Genomic DNA, 13188 nt, shown 5'->3' on the forward strand with positions numbered 1-13188 from the left:
CGGGAATCGAACCCCAGACCCTGTAGGTGTATATATAAATATATACAATTTCTTTATTATTTTTTTTATTAAAGTATGATTTCAGACACAATATGGCCAAATGTTCTTTTTATTTTTTTCTCTGTAGTGAAAACAGATCTCAGAGAAGCCACACACTTCATTTTCATCCCCATCTGATGAACTTTCATATTTTAAGCCAAAAGTTATATTCCTCAAAAGTATCATTTGCCCTGTCCACCGTTGATGTCACCAACACTTCTGCTGTAATGGTTTCAAACTAGGAAGTGGAATTTTATGTGGTAACAGATGAGTGGAGTGATACACACAGTGAAACATCCCAATGCAGTTATAGGAAATACAGTATAAGTACTCTTGGAATGCCGATGAACCAATCAAATGAACAGATTTATTATTTTTTTAATTACACTTTCTTAAAGATTTTTTATTATATATAAATTGTTAATGCTGTAGCTTTACTGGAGGCTCCTTCCATTAATACTATAAAAAACAAACAAACAAAAAAAAAACATCTCATATGAAATGTCACCATATCAATAATTAGAAACTTTATAAATCCCTTTACACGGATCATCCGCCACAATGGTCCATGTTAGTTATAGTATAATTCTGTTATAGAAAATGAATCAACACCTTCTGACAAATTACAATCAATGAAAACAGCATTGTGCTGTAATCTTACTTCTAGATATTATTTCAAGTTCATTTTCGTATGTTTATTCATTCAGTCTTGTTTTACATGAGGTATGGGACTGAAATGAAGGAAATATTCACATATACTTAAAATATATATGTGTCTGTTTCAGCTTGTATGTTTTTAAATAAGATTTTACATACTTGTTTTAATCGCTTATTTCATTATTTCTACTACATCCTGGACAGGTGTTTGTGGGAGATCAGATGAAGATACTGTATCTACTGTCCTGCCAAGGATACAATTGAGTTGTTCACACTGTAGATAACATTTCTCTTTTTTTTTTTCTGAAATGCTGACCTTTTCAGTGCTCGTTCTGGGTTTCCCCTTGTGAGCCATATCGTTTAATGCCTTCTACTTATCTTCGGCCTTTTACAGTGACTAGCACGTAATCGCAGAGATTTGCCCCTCTGAAGGGCGAGGTAGGATGAGAAAATGCCAACATCTAAATCTGACAGTTCAGCAAGAATCAGTCAGGGGGTAATCAGCAGGAATGTGAAGAATTTTGGCCAGTTCTTAGGTCTAAGAACTGCTGCTGCATTGGAAATAAAATGAAAAGGAAGGCATCAACTAAAACCTAAGAGATATAAACATTTCTAGAAACAAATTTGTTCAAATGGATTTATTTTAACAACAACAGATCCTGAAATCAAGAAATGGAGTTGCATAAAAGTATTAACAGACACAAGTAGCTGTAAACCATCGTTTAAATCATCTTTTCATCTTTTAGTAATTATTGCTTCTCTGTAACATATTAGTTATACATGAAAATACAACTTCATACCAAATGCTATTTAAATGGGGAAAAAAAATGTACCAGTACCCGGACTTCACCAAACATCACTGTGCATTCTCAGTATTGCCTACAACATTACATTACAACAGCATTTAAATACGTCACATCTGGCTGCCCAAAATTGAAAGACTAATTTTTCCCAGTGTTTTTTTTTTTTTTTTTTTTTTTTTAATCTTGGCTTTTAGCTTCGCACTGCTCTCACCTCTCCAGTGGACATGGAGCAGCTCGGTGCTGTTGAAGATATTGCACAGTTCTATTTGCATGGCTCAGTAGCATCTGTAATGAAAGTTACTATGGAAGGAGCTTAGGGCAAAACCACATGAGGAAATGCCGTTATAAAGTTAACATCATAAATCCTAGCAAGAAAAGAAGAGGGAAAAGTAAAACGCTCCACTTTCCCTTTGATTCCAAACTATACAGTATATTTTTTATTGGAAAATACGACACAGTGATATGTTAGTTTCATATAAAACAATCTTTTTTGGATTATTGGCATCTTGCTGTATATGACTAACTAAAAGGTATGGTTGTAAGTTTATCCTTAAAATGTATTCCGTTACAACTTGTAGTTGTAATATCCATGCCTACACAGACCAGTTTTGGAACTATATATATTTGATCTCATTTTAGGTTGTAGAATGAAGTACAAAATAAAATTTCAGGTTTGTTTCCAGTTTACTGCTACAGGAATAATATTCCTTAAATCGCTGATATTATGTGATATTTGTTTTTTAATATGTAATTTCTTTTTCCTTTTCTGTAGTTGATGGGAAGCATGTGGCTTCCTGTAAAGTACTGTTTTATTGCTGTAGGTGTAACAGTTATAGTTAGAATTATTAATATACTTAATATTAATTTCTGTTCTGTAATCTCAATTCTTCTATATGGACAGTTAATAACAGGTCTTGTCTCTTCTATGATGCTTTAATCAAATAGTTTATTTTTAATTACTGACACTTTTGCAATGGTAGCGGTTTCCAGATCTGTAAGTGATAATGTCATGATAATGCTGTGATAATACTTGTTACTAAGTTGCACTTACTAATGAAGGAAATTACTAAATCATTTAGAGTTAAGTATAATTTTTAACATCACTGTAAAATTTAATTACCAACTTATTGTATATGACTGACAGTCCCCTCCGAAACTAGAACGGTAAGGCCAATTAATTTGTGTTTGATGTAGACTGAAAACATTTGGGTTTGAGATGAAGATGAGAAGAGAGTTTAGAATTTCTGCTTTAATTTCCTGGTATTTACATGTAGATGTGTTAAAAAGCATAGAACATAGCACATTCTGTATCAGACAACCCAATTTTTAGGCGAGCAAAAATATTAGAAAATGTGACTGACAGGTGTTTCTTGTTACCCAGGTGTGTCCAGTTAGATTGATTGATTAAACAATAAATAGCTCTGAACATCTACTCTTGGTTTTACCCTTCATTTTCACCTGTGAAGACTGCAATTTTTGTTTAAAAAAAAAAAAAAGGATAAGCCAACATGAAGATCAGAGAGCCATATATGGAAGAAAATCTGAGAAAAGAGGGAAAATTAATCACAGGCATTGCACAAACATTGGGCATAACCAATACAACAATTTGGAACGTTCTGAAAAAGAAAGAAACAACTGGTGTACTGAGCAACAGACACTGAATAGGCAGGCCAAGGAAAACAACAACAGCTGATGACAGAAACATTGTGAGAGCAACATTGTGAGAGCTGTGAAGAAAAACCCCAAAACAACGCTTTTGGGGTTTTCATCACCAACAACCTCCACTCAGGGGTGAAGGTTTCACAATTCACCATTCAAAGAAGACTTTGAGAGCAGAATATAGAATCCATACTATCAGAAATACAAAGGCCATACCACAAGATGCAAACCACTTGGAATTCACAAAGAAATACAAAGATGAGCCACAAAAGTTCTGGAAATAATTTTAACCTCTACCAAAGTGATTTAAAGACCAAAGTGTGGAGAAAGAAAGCATCTTCTCTTGATTCACAACATACGAGCTCATCTGTGAAACATGGTGGAGGTACTGTCATGGCTTGGGCTTGCATGGCTGTTTCTGGAACATTCTCACTAATCTTTATTGATGATGGAACTCATGATAGTAGCAGCAGAATTAATTCAGAAGTTTACAGGAACATTTTGTCTGCCAGTTTACAGAGAAATGCATCCAAATTAATCGGGAGAAACTTCATCATGCAGCAAGACAATGATCCAAAACACACTGCCAACTCAACAAAGGAAAAAGTGGAAGGTTTTAGACTGGTCAATCACCAGTCCTTAATACAACTGAGTAGCATTTCACCTCCTGAAGAGGAGACTGAAGGGAGAAACCCCCTGAAACAAACACCAACTGAAAGAGGCTGCAGTAAATTTTAGCGATGTCAGTGAGTCGCATGCTTGATGCAGTTATTTCAAGCAAGGGATATGCAACCAAATAATAAGTGTTATTCACTTTCATTTACAAGACAAATTTGTTTTTATAATTTTGGTAACCTAAAAATTTAGTGGTTTGATACAAAAGGTTCTATGTTTTAAGTTTAACATATCTAGATGTAAATACCTGGAAATAAAAGCTGAAATCCTAAATCCTCATCTTGTATCCATCTTTTGATCTCAAAGGTCTTTGGTGTATACTGTAGCACAAACAAATTAATTGGCCTTGCAGCTCCAATAATATTTGCTGGGGACTGTATTTTGTAACAACTGATGCTTGTAGTATACACAGTATGTATGGGTAAAATAATCAACAACAGGGAGGTGTGATTAAGTAGAGTTACTGTTACCACCCTGAGGCTGACCCCGTCCCCCTCCCCCAATAACTGCACATAAGCAAATGTGTTATTCCTCTTACACCACAGCAATTTGCCAACAATTACAATTTTCATTTATTCATAAATGCAGTGTTATTTTTTTTATCCATTTATTGTTACATCTAATGTAGAATGGTGGCCAACCAAGTTATTTCCTGTTATATTTGTATTATAGCAGGTATAAACAGTCATTCCTTCAACAGCCATTTTTTTCTATCTGGATATAAACTGGAGACTCCTTTCATAAATGATAAATAAATGTTTCCTTACAGAAATCGTCACCATATCAACGAATATACGCTTTTATTTTTCTGTCATTTTATTATTATTATTAACCTTAAATTATGTGGCGCACCTACCATACAAGTGCATGTTACTGTAGAAACTTTACCATATTAGAATAGGAAAATTAAAATAAACCGATGATTTGAATTTTAGCAAGCACTGTAGTCAGAACTGCTGCTATAGAAGAATCAATCAACACCTTCTGACCAATCAGATTTGAGAATTCCACAACGCTGTGGTATAAAATGAACAGATCAGAATATCTTTGATGTGTGTTTGGCAAATAAATTAAGAAGACATCACTCCTTTTGTCTAATTTCCTTCAGTTAAATGTGCTTGATGTACAAAAAGTAACTCAAGGAGACAATTCAATTCATTCCCACATGGAAAAATGCTAATTTTCTTAAACCGCCCAGTTGAAAGAGTCTATTGAACAGGATGTTGGGGTTTTGTTTTTTGTTTTTTTATTACAACTGACCTTTCCTCCATAGTACGGTCTGTGTGACATATTTGAATTTGACTTAAGGGTCTTCATGCCTTTACTGCTGACCTGACAAAGAAATGACACACAAGGAAAAGTGAGTTCAAGTTACAGAAATGAGGGACTGAGAAATCTCTGAAAGACTCCATATAGACATGGAAACTCCTTTCAATTTGCCTGCTGCCCTTTTTGCTGATAGGATTTCATCAAATGCTGTGAAATAAATTTTCAGTAGTGCTCCAGCATGGCAAATTCCAAAGAAAATGATCCACCAGGGATGACCTGACTGCGGGCCTTGAGGAAATATTGTGTATTTGAGCAGCACTGACCCACGATGAAGCTGGAGCTGAATGCATTCACAGACACTAAAAGGATGATCTGAGGTTCCCTGTAGAGAGGAGAAGCTGTCTACTGTAGATATCAAGTGTATATACAGTGTATCACTGAGTACTGTAGTCCCAGAGTAGTGGTACTGACCTGTGAAGAGTTTATGCTTTTAAAATGACAAGGCTCTCAAAGAATCCTTGTACCTTCAGGACTCATCTTGGCCTTGCCTGAGTTCAGGATGATGTTCCCTCTCAAGAAGAGAAACTACACAAGCGGTACATAGAGAAATATAGCATGCATCATTGTCTCAAAATACACTCACAGCCATTGTGTTGATGTCTAGATGTTATGACTCAACATGAACTCACATTTATTGTTGTAAACCAACGTTATAGACTGTACAGTACATCCCTGTGGGTTTTTCAAATGTTAGCGTTTATTTAGTGATGTGCAGTTTTGTCTTTGAAGGTCAGCTATTTATCCATTGTTTTTTCCCCCACATATGCCATTATCCATATTAATACTGTAAAAAAAAAAAAAAAAAAAAAAAAAAAGACCCGCAAGACTTCGGGGTATATGGAACAGACAAATGAAAAGCACATACTTAATGTGCTAGCTTGTGTCAAAAAATAAAAAATGGAGACAATTCCTTTTGATTCCAGATTAGAAAATGCAATCACAACTGTATTGGTTTTCATTGGTGACGTGTGGAAAACGTACCACACTGAGCAACAATAGCACTGCTCTTTTATCAAAAGCAGAAGAGGATTGCTTTTTTAAAGAATTAAACACTGACTTTAAGTCTGAAATAAATGTAAATCTCCACTCCATTGTATTTCAACATCAACAAATGCAATCACAGCCCTAAGCCTTACTTGGTTGCATGGCTGTAATCAAAGAAGGGCCTGAAAGCACTTTACAGGAGCTGTTTCCATGAGATCCATATAAAGGAACACCCATTATGGCCTCTCATTGGCTAATTGTTTCTTCATTACTACTGCGTTAATTGTTGAACAGAATCAAGCTTTTCAGAATTACTACAAACCTTAATGCAAGTTTGAATATCACTAAATATTTATAGCTGTCACTAATGAAAAGCTTTTCTTTCATTTCATCAGTGTGATCGCAGTTTGCCGTGGCATGGACTCTAAACCATAGAAACCAAAACCAATACATTTCCTCAACACAAAAGAAACTAAAACACATTGTTTCCTGGATGGCCAAGATTTGTACATCTTTGCATCCTGAAGAACCAATCACATTTTATACAGTGAGTGGCAGTTGCCAAACCATAAGGGAGCACTCAGTCAATTCTGCCGTACCCTCCGATGCACCCTCTCTAAGTCTTCTAAATCCCTTCCCTCCAGAGATAATGGCTGCAGACATGACCCTGTCCCTCCTATGGCCGTCCTTCTCACAGGGTCGACCCCTGACCCACATGTCTGGATCGTCGCTGAGTTCGTAGATAGAGCCATCCTCGAGGCTGTGTTCTAAAGACTCTAACGATGAATCTGAGGACTCGTCACATCGAGCGGTCAGTGGCCGCCCAGGTAAGCCCATGGTGGAGCGAATGCGGTATTGAAGAAGTACACTCCTCCGATTTCCCTTGCTTTCCCCGAATGAGGAACTGTTAGACTGCTGCAGGGACTCCTGGGAGGAGGAGTCAGTTCGCTCCTCCCAGCCACAGGCCGAGTCGGGAGCTTCCACAACCGAATCTCGCTTCAGAAGATCTGGGGATAAAGTGCTGCTGATTGCCACCAGAAAGTCCACAGGACCACAATGGGCGTTTAAAGAGGTCATCGCTTTACCTGCAGCATATATTAATAAAGTTAGCAAAAGAAATTCTATCTGTTTGATTTTCCAAATTTTGGGTGGGTTTCTCACATTCTTCTGACAATGTTAGCAAGAAGCTAACATAACCAAACGTGCGGTGAGTGGAAACTAGAGCACCAGGAGAAAACTCATGCAGAGCCAGGGAGAACATGTGAAACGCCAGACTGACAGTGACACGAGCTCAAGATCAAACTGAGGCTAGGCTAAAACCATACATTACCATACTAAATATATCCCAACAGTACTCTAGCATACATTACTATAGCTGTTACTGTTTTTACATAATAATTAGTTCAGTAGCATGTGGTTTTGGACATAGACCAGTTGTTGTGGTAACCAGAAAAGCTTGGCTTTTTGCACCACCTGAGCTCATGAATTCAAATTTCATACAATCTGAGTTAAGAAACAGTGCAAATGTTCTCTTTGCCTTAAACCCTAACTTTCATGTCTCTTCATATAAATTCATACATTTCCTGCCATGTTGCCTAAACACTTAGGTAACTAAAAAATTTTCGATAAATAATCTATAATGTTTGATTGTAGTTTTGACTAGTTCATATTGTTCTGTGAACTTTTTTCACCACTTCTGGATGTTCGAGTACTGCATCATGACTTATAGGCTGTCTAATGCTCCCTCTGTCTTCCAGGTGTTAATTAATGTCATCTTGATGAAATTTCCCTTGTGCTGGGAAAGTTAGTCAATGCAAATATTTTTTTCTGAATTTATTTTGAGTCATTTCTATTTCTAAGGTAGTCCTATATCCATTCTCAAAACTCTGAAAGACATGTGGACAGGAACCCACCAATTCCAGAACTCCAAGTAAAGAAAACGCCCCAAAAATAGCTTCTGCACAAACAATGGCCACCTACATACCTGTTATTTTAGGGATGCCTTCCAGCTTAGGTACAGGCAGAGTGATGATGATGCCCTGGGCTGTGCCTACCCACAACAAGCCCTGGCAAATCAACAGACTGGTGACCCTCACATTCTTCTTACCTGAAGAAAAAAAATATAGGGTTGTTGAAAGAAAGTGGTGATACCTTGATCTTGTGCAAAACAGGATTGTGGGATAACACCACTGCAAGATCTTTTCTGTCTTTTTCATAGGGTTACGTTTTCCTCTCAAGTTAAATATTGATTGAGAACAAAAAGTGATTTTTGTGTCTTTAGACAGACACTAAATCCAACACAGCCAGCTTCAGTGCTTTATACAGGTAGGAAATGTTTCTCTCTGCTCCATACTTTCACCCACTCATTCAGCTGGGTGGGTGGATAAATAGATGGGTGCATATATATACACACTATTTAAACATTAACATTTATACTTTAATGTTAGGTGTATACTGTAGTATATTTACAGTCTACTAAAGTATACTTGAAATAGCTCCATTTTAATAGCTCCATGTTGTAGAATTCTTGATTATGACTAATCTTCTATACCAGCAGCTTTGACTGTAGTTCCATCCCCATTGCAACTCACAGGTTTATTAAAAAAAATTTTTAAAAATTATAGTACCAACTTATACAGGGACTTGTATGGTGGATGCTCTACGTAATATAAGCCTAGCAACAAACAGATCAAAAATGTTATTTAATAAAGAAAAACCTACCACTGACATGCTGATGTTTTCTGTAGGAGACACATTGGCTTGGATCACACCACCCAGTTGTTAATTATTTTCCTATAATAGCAGGCACCTGAGTGCTTCATCCTGACTTGGAGGACTATAAGACGTTTGACTCTCTAAATCTCACTAAAGGTAGCCACCCAATCCAATGAATATGGAAAAACTTTCACATTAAAGCAAAAGAAGAAAAGACAAATACATCTTAAATAGGTTCTTTCTAAGTATTTTCTAAGAATTTGTGTGACTACTAGGAATCCTGTGTCAGGATAAAACATGTACTATTTCCATAATGTGCGCACATTCAAGAGTATGCACAATACTCAATTTTTCATGTCAAACTGCAATGGAATACTCCCTATACATGTTTTTAGAAGAGACAAGGACCATAATATGAAGTAGATTTGCATTTTTGTCCTTGCATTCTGTATGATATCTTGATAATATCTAAAACCTTGATTTATTTTACTGCAAGAAAACAGCTACTAACACGCTTAGTGAAGAAAATGATCATATAATGTGAAGCTATTTAAAGTCACACTTGGGTGGAAACCTCGGTAACCACTGCAGATGTTGTGCTAATAATTAATTCATCAACCATCATAGACTATGGAGGACCTCGTGGGACTTGAAGGCCATTGATCTGTAATAACAACAAGTCTTTTTCGTCTCCTGACTCACATATTCAAAGAGAATTAAGATGTTCCCCAGCCTCAAAGTCCCAAGGGACAGAAGAAACAACTGAAGTTCAATTTAACTCTAGCATTGGTGCACTATGATCATTCCTTCACTCGTGCGGTGCATATTTCAACACAAGTAAGAAGACATGGCATTCTGACCAAGTAACCAGCCTCGTCTCCTCCAAGTGTCTCATTGAATCTAGCGAAAACTTTGATCCAGAAAGTTCTCGCATTTTTTTTCTTGCCATCATACAGCATTCTGAGATTTCTTTTGTTCTTTGTTTTTCCAGAATGTTGATGTGAAAAGGTTGGGGCAGATGACCTGCTGATAGTTATGCTCTCTGGCTAGTTGCCAAAGTCTGGTTTACTCCTTTGCCTTTTTTCCCCCCTTCACAGTCCATGTGATTATCATTGCCCGTGACAAGCCGAGAGCCATGTTTCTGCTGGCTAAAATAGGACACAGCCAGCTAGTAAAAGTAAACAGCATTAGGATGTCTGAATAGAGAGTTGTGCTTTGGTGAGATGTGATGTTTTATACAGGGTGTATGAAGTCTGCAGTTCTATTGTCAACCAATTCTGATTTTTCATTCAGTATGGACCACATTGAAATAAGGTTCTACAATCGAAAACATTTGAGAGCTGGTCATTTGACTCATATCCAAATGTCCTGTAAATTCTGAAGTGATCATTATTGTTATGCAATGATAAGCTAGGCCAAGTCATCATTTAGCGCTCAAACAACACACATGAATAATGGATGGTAGTCACTGCAGTCCGGAGGAACTAGGGATGCACTGACACTGGTACTGGTATCAGATATCAATCCAATACTATATTTATTTACTCATACTCATAAAAATGCTCTGATACAAACAATTGATACCCAATGATACTTTGTGACATAAGCCTAGTGCACATTGTTGCCCTAATGAACAGACAACATGAAGTGAGAACAATCTAGACATATTTCATGATTAATGATGACAAAGCAAACAAACCAAGAGGCCAAACCACAGCATCCTCCTACAATACAAGTAACCTGATAAAACATCTTAAACATAAAACTTTACTAGGGTGACCATACGTCCTCTTCTTCCCGGACATGTCCTCTTTTTTGGACTCTTTAGGATTTCTAAATTTGAGAAAATGTCAGAGATTCGGCTTTAGTTTCATTATGATGTACTTTTGGTCCAATACTGTATCGTGTGTGCGCATATTTGCATTGCTTTAACCCCCTCTGTAATTCCCGCCTTCTTGCACAACGATTGGTCGATTATAAAAGGTTTGCAGCAACTATTGGCCAAATTCCTGCCTCTCAACCATTAGCCTACTCTCAGTGAGCACGCGAAGGTGAAGCGCTGTTGTGTACGCCGTCAAACAGTTGCTTCACAATAGCAGCAAATGAGAGCTGTCCTGAGTCGAAACAATCCCATTGGCCACATAATGTAATTTTTAATTTCATGTTATCGCATTGCTTCATATTCCATGGCCATTCAAATGTATAAATAATGGTAGAAGGCACACTCATGACATCTAATATTTTATTTTATTCCATAGACATTCAAAAAATGTAGGAAAAAATTAAAACATGGGTAAACGAAACATGTCCCCTTTTTGGAAATCCAGATTATGGTCACCCAAACTTTACCTACTTGCACAAGGATGCTTTTTCAAAGTGAAACAAAACCAGAAACCAAGGCTACTCACTTTGATAACCATATTGGAAACTACATTGATGAGTTAAAAAAAAAAAAAAAAAAAAAAAAAAAACACAACAACAAATCGATCCATTACTAGATACAAGCATTAAAAAAATTCCCTGTAGGGTAGCTACGGAAACCAAGCTGTCGGCATGGATATTTGTCATTCCGAGGCACAGTAAGGATAAAGTGGGTAATAGCTCCAGTGCTTTAAAAGTAATAATACACAAAGACACAAAAAGAACACAATAACTCCAGTGGAAACAACATTATGACTTGTCCTTTCTGACAATATATGTTTCCTGCAGGATAAATCCACTTCCTGTCCACCTGAAGTACTCAACAGCTCCATGGAAGATTCAACAGTAACAATAGTATCCAGGGATGGATTGGAGATGGAGATGGATGATGGCGAGTGCTAGCTTTGGTCTGGTCTAAGCTAACTTACATGTTTAACTGGATTTATATTGGAATCTCGATGTTTGTAACAACTTTCCACACAGAAAGGGCCAAATCTGTCCTTTGTTTTGCATGTTACCCAGGGCTATTTCTAGTGAATGTCTTTTAGTTGCTGTAATGCTAGCAAACATTTGCATCAGGCTGACTGGCATTACCTACTTTTGCTAATCTTCACTGTAGCCTATAAACAACAGTGCATGAGTAGGCTAGAATTTAATAAGTCATATAGGAAGCAACAGATATCATAACCTAAGTATTATAAGTTCTATATGACCGAAAATGAATTAACCACATAAGTGGGAAACAGATATGGGTCAGGTCTTGCATATAAATCTTTGCCCAAATAGCAGAATGTCAGAATGTAAAAGCAGCTGAAATGACAACGTGCCACATGTACGTTAAGACTACTTTCAAACTGTGCTTCTCTACAGCTCCACTTACATAATCAATGCTCAAACAAGCTTCTACCACTGAAAGTGAAGTGTGAAAAACCACACCGGGTGGGCTGGTAAATATTTTATGTATCAGAAAACACAGAACACAGCAAGGAAGCCTGTTTGTTTCATCTGGGAAAAAAGCGAGGTGGGGAAAAAAAGAATTGAAGATGAATACAAGGCATGAAGAAAGGATGAATGAACAAAAGGAACAATTGGGCACAGTGCAAAGGAAAGAAGACACACACACACACACACACACACACACACACACACACACACACACACACACACACACAAAAGAGATGCAAGGGGGCAAAACTGGCATATTACCAATGTGCCAGGGCTGCTGGAGTTAAGACAAGAGGGTTTCCATAGCAACCTTGCGAATGGAGAGCTTTGTCTCCAGTATTGTGCCTTCCTTCCTTCATGCCTTTTCCTTTTCATTAATTCCTGCCACTAACCCCATGACTCCATCGATGCATTTTGGAGTTTTAAGATAGCTCCTTATTCATTGACCATCCTCAGAGAGTCAGCCTGCAGAATCGAAACCACCAAAAACACTTTCACGCAGAGGACTGAATCACTGTTCAGAAGTTTTGTACAGCAGAGCCAGGGGATAAAAAAAAAAGTGTCTCATTCAGACAATAGTCTTCCTAGTAACTGTTTTAATAAAGGCTTTGTGCGTGGACAACGACCCAAAGGCTCGTATGTGCAGAGGCATTGAGATCCTGGGCTAAAACAGCTCTATTTAGTAGTTATAACAAATGGATCTTTAACGTTATATACAAATCAAGCTGACATCATTGACCTTCAGAGTATTTTACTGGTTTGGAGATCTACGTCTCAACCATCTACTACGTTCCAGTTAGAGAATGTTCTCTTTTTTTGTTCTCAAAAACAAAAAATACAACTTTTAAATTCAGTCAGAGTACTTTCTATTCTAAACAGAAAACCAGTTTGTTATGATTTGAAGGTCTTCACTGCCCGGTTCTGTACACTTCATTGCCCAGTGAATGGCACTATATTTAAT

General features: G+C 37.1%; 1 protein-coding gene across 3 annotated transcripts in view; it reads right to left on the reverse strand.

The window, feature by feature from the left end:
* Positions 1–5572: 5572 nt before the first annotated feature.
* arhgef10la (Rho guanine nucleotide exchange factor (GEF) 10-like a) overlaps positions 5573–13188 on the reverse strand; it is a 147626-nt gene continuing 140010 nt past the window's right edge. For all 3 annotated transcript variants that reach the window (XM_053674184.1, XM_053674185.1, XM_053674183.1), the window contains 2 exons: positions 8131–8253; positions 5573–7231 (listed from right to left, as the gene is read on the reverse strand). In XM_053674184.1, the coding sequence (XP_053530159.1) occupies positions 6687–7231; positions 8131–8253 (668 nt within the window). In that variant the 3' untranslated portion in view covers positions 5573–6686. The remainder of the gene's footprint in view (positions 7232–8130; positions 8254–13188) is intronic.

Source organism: Ictalurus punctatus, chromosome 21, assembly GCF_001660625.3.
Source record: "Ictalurus punctatus breed USDA103 chromosome 21, Coco_2.0, whole genome shotgun sequence".
Lineage (NCBI taxonomy): Eukaryota > Metazoa > Chordata > Actinopteri > Siluriformes > Ictaluridae > Ictalurus > Ictalurus punctatus.